The sequence below is a fragment of the Ovis aries genome, chromosome 8 (assembly GCF_016772045.2).
Source record: "Ovis aries strain OAR_USU_Benz2616 breed Rambouillet chromosome 8, ARS-UI_Ramb_v3.0, whole genome shotgun sequence".
Taxonomy (NCBI): domain Eukaryota; kingdom Metazoa; phylum Chordata; class Mammalia; order Artiodactyla; family Bovidae; genus Ovis; species Ovis aries.
In genome coordinates, this window is record NC_056061.1 from 37,558,634 (window position 1) to 37,568,063 (window position 9,430).

At 39.1% G+C, this 9,430-nt stretch overlaps 2 protein-coding genes across 2 annotated transcripts in view; one reads left to right on the top strand and one right to left on the bottom strand.

Moving 5' to 3' along the window:
* The window catches only part of CCNC (cyclin C), a 35,467-nt gene extending 26,037 nt beyond the window's left edge, over positions 1–9,430 (top strand). Inside the window, exon 12 of the mRNA XM_027972424.2 lies at positions 7,089–9,430. Coding sequence (XP_027828225.1) covers positions 7,089–7,122 — 34 coding nt within the window. The 3' untranslated portion in view covers positions 7,123–9,430. The remainder of the gene's footprint in view (positions 1–7,088) is intronic.
* Positions 30–6,449, bottom strand: TSTD3 (thiosulfate sulfurtransferase like domain containing 3). Its single transcript, XM_004011250.6, has 4 exons — positions 6,339–6,449; positions 3,820–3,993; positions 3,563–3,722; positions 30–2,971 (listed from the first exon to the last, which is right to left on the bottom strand). The coding sequence occupies exons 1-4, from the start codon at positions 6,409–6,411 to the stop codon at positions 2,899–2,901; spliced, it is 480 nt and encodes a 159-aa protein (XP_004011299.1). The 5' UTR covers positions 6,412–6,449; the 3' UTR covers positions 30–2,898.

Consider the following 9,430-nt stretch of genomic DNA (forward strand, 5'->3'; position numbering starts at 1 on the left):
ATAAGACATAAGGAAAATGTCAGATCCAGTTCCATTTTATCTGCTTTTTATTCCTGCTCTAAGAACAACTTTTAGTCATTTCTTTCCTGTTGTGTTACTTCCACATTTTCAAGTAACATGCTTATCACATTTATTGAGCACTTACTTACTATATAACAAGTATATTCTAAGCTCTCTACCTAATGAAGTCATTTAATTTTCAGGCAGCCTTTTCAGAGATGTTCTTGTCCTCAGGAACAGAAAGTTAAGTAATTTACCCAATCACAAGTCAAGAGCTTGGATTTAGTTCAGTTCAGTTGCTCATTCGTGTCCAACTCTTTGCAACCCCATGGACTGCAACATGCCAGGCCTCCCTGTCCATCACCACGCCCAGAGTTTACTCAAACTCATGTCCATTGAGTCAGTGATGCCATCCAGCCATCTCATCCTCTGTTGTCCCTTTCTCTTGTCTTCAATCTTTACCAGCATCAGGGCCTTTTCCAGTGAGTCATTTCTCCAAATCAGGTGGCCAAAGTACTGGAGTTTCAGCTTCAGCATTAGTCCTTTCAATGAATATTCAGGACTGATTTCCTTTAGGATGGACTGGTTGGATCTCCTTGCAGTCCAAGGGACATTCAAGAGTCTTCTCCAACACCACAGTTCAAAAGTATCAGTTCTTCGGCACTCAGCTTTCTTTGTAGTCCAACTCTCACATCCATACATGACCACTGGAAAAACCATAGCTTTGACTAGACGGACCTTTGTTGTCAAAGTAATGTCTCTGCTTATTAATATGCTGTCTAGGTTGGTCATAACTTTTCTTCCAGGGAGCGAGTGTCTTTTAATTTCATGGCTGCAGTCACCATTTGCAATGGTTTTGGAGCCCCAGAAATTAAGTGTGTCACTGTTTTTACTGTTTTCCCATCTATTTGCCATGAAGTAATGGGACTAGATGCCATGATCCTAGTTTTCTGAATGTTGAGTTTTAAGCCAACTTTTTCACACTCCTCTTTCACTTTCATCAAGGGGCTCTTTAGTAGTTCTTCGCTTTCTGCCATAAGGGTGGTATCATCTGCATATCCGAAGTTATTGATATTTCTCCAGCAAGCTTCGGTTAGATTTTTATTAAAATCTGGGTAGTGGACTCCAAGGCCCAGGCTCTTAAACACTTCACTTTACTGCCTCCTCTGCTTGCCCTCCAGGTTCTTTTAATTTTTTTCAGTTTTAAATATCATCGAAACTTCCTACTATTGAAGATTTAACTTTCTTGCATACCTCCTATTCTCTATTCCAACTCCCATCCACCCCACCACCACCCTGCCCCCACACTCATTCTACCCTGGGACTTCTACTCCCATCATCCTCCCAGGTAAACTGCATAATTGTTGTTAAACTTACATTCAGTATATATTAAGTATACACAGATAATTTCGTGTTCTGTAGTATTTCCTTTTTATTTGAATATTTTTTGCCTTCTGGAAGCAGGGGTTTTAACTAAAAGTCTGGTATGTTTCTGCAGACTCTTCACCCTGGTGTATTTACCTGTTCCTTGTTGGGTCAAGTACTTCAGCAGCAGTCCACTCTCCATAGTTTTTCTTCTCTGTGAGCTTGTGGCTGTTAATAGCCTCACTTTGTTAATATATATGCCCTAGTAATATTTGTTTTTATATAAATACAATTTGCTTAAAGGCAGCAGAGATTTGAAGAGTCACAATCTGGGGAGGAGGAGAGCTGAGGAGGATGAGCCAACATCAAAAAGTGTATCTGTGTGTGTGTGTATTACATGTATTTTCCATCTTTTCTAGTTCTTGTAGGGAGTTTGCTCAGCTAGAAACTAGACTGATGTGTCAGAAATAGAAGTTCAAGGTGATAACATCACATGTCTACCCCAGATTCTCTAATAGCTCAATAAATTTATTTAGGACAAAAACCAGGTCCTTACAGTTAACTTTCCAGGCCTTACATGTTCTGAGTGACTATATAAATGAGACTAAAAACAGATGGGTCCGAAGAGACAGATGGAAGAAAGCACAAAGTTGTTTTACCACTCATCAGTATATGAGCAAGTATAGGACTTAACATTCTAAAGGTATATACTCATGCTAGTGGGAATCATTTGCATTTAAACTTTCTTCTAATAATATTTTCATTATTTTTAATTGAGATATAATTACAGATAGTTTATCATTTAAAAATGTTCACTTCAGTGAGTTTTGGTAAATGATTATACCTGTGTCGCAGCACCTCAATCAAGATAGAGAGTGCTTCTGTCACCCTAGAAATTTTCCTCCTTATTTTTCTAGTTAATCTCTTATCCTCAACAGAGGCAACCGCTGTTCTGATTACTATCCCTATAGATCATATTACCTTTTTAGATTCCAAATTGTATCACTACCATGTTGGTCATAGTGCCATAAGTCTTTGCATATTGTTAATATTTTTCATTGTTTATATTTCACCTATTTTTCATCCCAGATTCTTGGTATTTTAAGGTTAAGTCTGTTTGGTAATCTACCGGTCTAGCTCATAGCCTCTTTGATGAAGAGTATAGAAGCTATGCTGAACACCTGGTCACACATGATGGTTAAGTAATACAAGTGACTGGGTATTTTGGAATATACTATTGAATAATACTAAAATATTTAAAAATTTATTTTAGAATCCCTTTATTTTAGAAACCTTTGTTTCCATGGTGAGTCACATACATTACCTTAATCATCATTAGCCTTTGGAAATAGGCTGGGGGATGTGGTATTCCCAATTCATAGGTGAGAAAAAGATTCAACAAAAAATAACTGACATATACAAACTCCCTTTCCCATTAACCAGTGGTTCCAGGGCTACATTTTTATTCTTTTGCCTATTCCACTATTCTGGGCTGCATGTACACAAGGAAAGGGTCAGCTTATATTCCAAAATTCAATTTTCTTGTTTCTTCTCTGAAAGTTCATAGGTTGCCCATTCCTTCCATCCTCCAGCATAGTGTTGAGCACTAAAAACATACATCAAATAATTAGTGCTCTAACCATTTTTCCTGCTTTACAGCACAAGGTTCACAGGAACTTTAGAGATAAGATGACTTTAGAGATTTAGTAGTGCAATGACTTTTCACCATAATAGTTACATTTGAAGCATATTTAAAGGATCATAGAATGAAAAGTACAGCCAGTCTATAATAGTCTGTACTCTATACTTCCATTAATATAGTGAGTATAAAATTCTTCAGTAGACCAATAAAAATATGCCTAGGAAACACTGCAATACATATCCTAAACCCATTTTTATTGTTAAGCTGCTGCTGCTGCTAAATCGCTTTAGTCGTGTCCGACTGTGCGATTCCATAGACGGCAGCCCACCAGGCTCTGCTGTCCCTGGGCTTCTCCAGGCAAGAACACTGGAGTGGGTTGCCATTTCCTTCTCCAATGCATGAAAGTGAAAAGTGAAAGTGAAGTCACTGAGTCGTGTCCAACTCTTAGCGACCCCATGGACTGCAGCCCACCAGGCTCCTCTGTCCATGGGATTTTCCAGGCAAGAGTACTGGAGTGGGGTGCCATTGCCTTCTCCGTATCCTTAAGCTGCTTACCTGTTAAAGCCCAGAGATACTGCTGTGACCATAGCCTTCTTGCTTCTCACTCCAGCTAAACAAGAAAACACTAGACTGTCAGATTTGGATGGCTTTACTTCTTTGTACTTCTCTTTGAAGTCTTTTGGGTTCATCTGTAGAGCTTCCCCTACATCATCCACTGAAAGAAAATGTTAAGAATTTCGATTAAATTTTAGATACAGTCAATTACTAGATACATGTTTTCTTAACAAATGAGGTTAAAACACATCACTTACATGGTATATTGACAGACCCGGGGATTTTTCCAGACTCATGAATTTCCCATGGCTCTCTAACATCAATTAACATAGTTTTTTTGGACTTCAGGAGGTTTTTAAGTTCCTTATAAGTGACATCTTCACAAATAGTGGTACAAAAATTGAGGCAGCTTCTTTTTATTGACTTCAAACCTGTAAAGAATAAAATAAACTAGCTACCTTCAAAATGACACTGCTATTAATATCTGGAAAGAGTAAGTCAAAGGAGTTTTCCCCACTGTTCAAGTCAGCTCACCATATCAATCTTTTGACTTGACTTCTTACATAAAGTCTCATTTTCATAGTGGAAGGAACAGGGGTTTTAGAGTCAGATAAATCAAGATTCAAATCCTGGCCTGCACATTTAGCTCTGTGACCCTGGGCAGATTACGTAAACTCTCTAGGAGAGTAAAATCAAATATTATTATTTAACTTTTAGAGTTGCTGTGAGGTTTAAATGATCTGTACAGTACACAATAATCTATTTTCACCTTTCCTTCATGATTTATGCCCATTGTTCCTTCTGAAGGGAACACCTTTCTCGTCTCTACCTGGCACTCTTTAAGCCTCCTTTACCTCACTTACCACTTCCCCTTTGATCAAACACTTCCACTTCTAGGTATCCATTCCTGTAAAATACTTATACACAAAGAAGGGTGTACATATACCAAAAAGCGTGTACAATGATAATTTTTGAAGAACTTTTAATAATAGCAAAGAAACTGGAAACTAAAATATCCATCAATAAGGAACTAGCTTTAGGGTAATTCATAGTTATGGGGTATATGCAGTGGTTAAAAGTTTTATGTACTGCCATGAATACCTAAGCTTCTGAATACCTAAGTGAGAAAAAAAATTACAGAAAAGTAAGTGCAGAAGATCACACTATATATTAAATATTTCCCAGTGGCTCAGCTGGTAAAGAACCTGCCTGCCAATGCAGGACATGCAAGAGACACATGATCCCTGGGTTGGGAAGATCCCTGGAGAAGGAAATGGCCACCCACTGCAGTATTCCTGTGTAGAAAATTCCATGGACAGAGGAGCCTAGTAAGTTACAGTCCATGGTGTCACAAAAAGTCGGGCATAACTGAGTGTGCACACACACATAGATTTGTTTAGTTGCTAAGTCATAACTGACTCTTGTGACCCCACTATAGCCCACCAGGCTACTCAGTCCGTGGGATTTCCCAGGCAAGAATACCCAGATTAACATTTCCTACTCCGGGGGATCTTCCAGACCCAGGGATTTAACCCTCATCTCTTGCTTGGCAGGCAGATTTTTTATTGCTGAACCACCTGGGAAGCATGTACATTTATTTAGGTATACTCATATCTGGGGAGAGTATATAAAGGGGTGTGCTTTATTGTTTGTTTTAATATAATTTTTGCTTTATTGTTTAATGAATATAATCATGTATTACAAGTATTTTTTTAATGAAACAGGCACCTTTTCTCTTAACACCTCCAACTCCATCCTTTCCAGTGCAGTCTCACTCGACTGGGTTGTGTATGGTGATGGTTTATTTGTGTCTGTCTTACCCCAAATGGGCTTCCCTGGTGGCTCAGATGGTAAAGAATTTTCCTGCAATGCCAGAGACCTAGGTTTAATCCCTGGGTTGGGAAGATCCCCTGGAGAAGGGAAAGGTACCTACTCCAGTATTCTGGCCGGGAGAATTCCATGGACCCATGGGGTCATAAAGTCAGACACGACTGAGCTACTTTCACCTTTACCCCCAACTGGTGAAGTAAACTGTATCCCAGCAGGATATCTGTCAGATTAGGAGCTCAATAAATGATTGCGGACTAAAGGTAAAACCAAATAACAGAATTTGTATGAATGACACATCTTCAACTACACAGGCTGTACCAAGAGTTACAAGGGACTAACGGGCGGGGAAGTGTTACACGGGAGCCCCTGTATCTTTATCCACAAAAGTTGTTGCTAAAGGAGAGGCAGCATATTAAGCAGAGAGAAGGGACAGGAGGTCTGCTCTGAGTTCTAGACCACCTCCTCCACTAACCACCTCCGCTTCTCTGGCTTCTGTTCGGCCAGTTGTGGTACTATTACAGGCCGAACGTGTTATCTAGGTTTGATCAACCCGTGAGTGCTGCTCTCTAGTGGGTCATAAGTAAAACTCGCAAGACGGCTTCTCACTGCGACTCTCCAGGGAAGAAATTGAACACGGCTCATTTCCCTGAGTCGCGAATTGACCTTCATTGCTCAGTCAAGCACCATACCTTTCTGTTCCCACGAGAGCCCCCCTGAAGTCATGTTTACCTGTCTTTGTGTCTGTGGAGAGCAACCCCAGACCCCAGTAGCCCGGAATCTGAAGAAACAAGGACTGTAAGTGGGTGTTACATTCCCAAGGCTCAAGTGTACTGGGTCTGACTTTTAACTGGAAGCCTTAAAGAAGCAAACACTGTCACGAACGCCATCCTTTCCCAGGGGCTCGAGGTTAGGCGTCCTCCCTTTCCCCGGGGACCACTGAGCTCACCCCAAAGTGCAGTCTCCGCAGACCCGAAGACCGTCCGGCAAGTACTCCAGGGCAGCAGGCGCTGCAGCACCATCGCTGCTAACCCCTTCGTTCTCCTGTTTTTTCACTTCCGGCCGCGCGGCGAGCGGTGCCGGGCTCTCGAGCGCCTTCGAGCTAGGCGCTGGCCGAACCCGGTAATGCCACTAGGAGTAATCGCTTTAAAACTTAAAATATTAATGGGAAAGAAACAGGGTTGGGAAGAAACTGAGGTATGGGCTTTTTTTAAATTTTTTAATTATTTTTTTAAGAAGAGGCAAAGTTTAAAAGTGAAAAGAAAATATAAAAAAGGCAATATTTAAAGGTATAAAGTAAATTCCTCCGGTTTACTTCAAAACAAGGATTCTTATGTATTGGATTAAAGCAAACTTTAACACATGGACACTTTGCTAAGAATCACTCTTAACTCCCATAGCTGACTCAACTGATGTCAGTATTAAGATAATCTCATCTTTTCCTCACTCATGATAATAGTTGACTATATTTGATGATAACATGAATGTGTTCGCTGGTTGGATGGCATCACTGACTTGATGGACATGAGTTTGAGCAAACTGGGAGTTGGTGACGGCCAGGGAAGCCTGGTGTGCTGCAATCCCTGGGATCGCAGAGTAGGACAAGACTGAGCGTCGGAATTGAACTGTGTTAGTTTGCGATTGCTAATGTAACAATTATCACAAATTTATTGACTAAACACAATTTTATTATGTACAGTTTTGTAGGTCAGAAGTCACTTGGTGAAAATTAAGGTGTCAGCAAGTCTGTGGTCCTTCTGAAGGTCCTTCTGAAGGTCTGAAGGTGTCAGCAAGTCTGAAGGTCCTTCTGAAGGGGACAGTTTCTGTACTTAACTTTTACATCTACTGAAGGTTGCCTGAATTCCTCGGCTATTTTTACCCTTTCTCCATCTTCAAAGCCAGCAGTTTGTCATCTTCAGATCTCTCTCTGACTCTGATCTCTGCTTTTGTTGTCACATCCACTTTTCCTAACCTTTTTGCCTCTCTTTCACAAGGAACTTTGATTACAGTGAGACCATTGGGATAATCTTAATCATATGTGCAAAATCTTTTTGCCGTGTAAGCTAGCATAATAATAGGTTCTTGGAATTAGAACACATTGTATGTGGTTGTGGGGAGAGCATATTAAGCCTGTTGGATAAAGTTTCTTATTACCTTGTTTTTATTTTCAACTTGGCTTATTACCTTATTTTTAATTTATTCTCAGTTTTGCTTCCCAAGGATAATGAAAGCCATATTAACTGCAAATTGAGTCACAGTGAAAATTTTAAAAATAAGTTTCCAACTGGCATTATTAAAGTATGAATCCAATGAATAATTTCATGAAGGGTGTACTTTTATTCAGTTTTAATATTTTAACAATTAATAAAACCACTTCAGATTTCTATACTAATGACATCACTTACAATTATGTTTTTTCCAAGTCATTTGGAGTTTAACCGTAGTCTGTGTGGATTGAATTTGAACTAAGATGTCATTAAATACTGTAGATTCAAGTACTCTCTGTAGCATCCCCATCATAAAGCACAAGTGGAATGGACACAGATATGAAAACGATGTACTTGACTTCAATGAGTCACATTTAATCTAATTTATACTTTTGCAAGAGCATATATTACTAAACAATTATTTTTCAAGTGTTCATTGCTACTTATTTGAGAAATATTTTTCTGTAGGTTTTTTTTCCTGAAGAGATGAATTTGTCCTGTAACCAGCACAGTGCCAAACTTAGTTTATTTAAGAGGCTTAGAGCAAAAAGATTTTGTCAAACAGAAGTACTGATCATTGCTCCTTGAATAAATGTCCCAGGTTCTTCATTCAGAATTAGTGTGAGGGAAGGAAGTAAGGCTTAAAGTGGGATGCAAGGGAGAGAAATCATGTAACTTTTCTGGGAAAGGTCTACTAGTGCTGAGTTGATATCAATCATTCTCAACTCGTTCTATTTTTTGCCACAATGCAGGTGAAAGACAATCGGAAAGGAGAGGATTCTTAAGAGACTTAGCGCTTTTTCCATTTCTTTCTAAATCCACATCAAGCCCCCACATTTTAGATAATTCAGTGAAGAATTAGGAAATTTATTGCCCTTCATGCAACAAATTTTTTTTCAAGAGTTTCTATCAAAACTTGTTTTGACACAGCATTTTCACTGTTAATCATTTATTGAAAATAATCATTTATTGAAAATACCTGCACAAGTGAAGTGAAGTCGCTCAGTCGTGTCTGACTCTTTGCGACCCCATGGACTATAGCCTATCAGGCTCCTCCGTCCATGGGATTTTCCAGGCAAGAGTGCTGGAGTGGATTGCCATTTCCTTCTCCAGCAGACTTTCCGACCCAGGAATCGAACCCGGGTCTCCCGCATTGCGGGCAGACACTTTACGGTGGGAGCCATCAGGGAAGCCCAAGTACTGCACAAGTACTCACAGATAAATGTACACCAAGAGGGGGCTGATTGGGAAAAAAATGATATATCCATTCATTGGAATTTTAAACAACCAGTAAAAAGAATGAGGTTAGTATGGTGATAAGTTCAAAATATATAATCAAGTGAAAAAGAAAAATCAAGTTGTAGAATAGAAGGTAGACCATAATCTAACCTGACCATGATCTTTTTTAACAAATGGTAATCATATAAAAATGTCGTACAAATGCATATCATGTGCAAAGACAATTCCTGAAACTATACACAAGAAACAGCAAATAGAGGAGAGGAAATGTTACCTCTGAGGAAGAGAATGGGAATGTGGAAAGGCGGAAAAGATGAGGAACGTTATATCAAACTCTCATGTATTACTTTTATAATAAAGAATGTACCTTTTAAAACACATGATAAAAGTTTAATATATGTATAGCCTATAGCTTAGCAAAGTACTCCATACATTTCTAGACAACAATGATGGTAAAATTAAGATATTTAACATTATTTGAAATGTATACACAGCCGACCTTAAGCAAACTTGTATTTCTGTTTGGTGTTTTGTCATAATGTCTTTTCTTTTCATAATGTGTTGACAACAGCAATAAAAGTATACTTACTAGGTA

Coding starts and splice junctions, on each gene's coding strand:
- TSTD3 (XM_004011250.6), bottom strand. CDS start 6,411: ATGGTGCTGCAGCGCCTGCTGCCCTGGAGTACTTGCCGGACGGTCTTC. Junction 3,994..6,338: donor TGCGGAGACTGCACTTTGGG/GTGAGCTCAGTG, acceptor TATTCTTTACAG/GTTTGAAGTCAATAAAAAGA. Junction 3,723..3,819: donor CGGGTCTGTCAATATACCAT/GTAAGTGATGTG, acceptor ATTTTCTTTCAG/TGGATGATGTAGGGGAAGCT.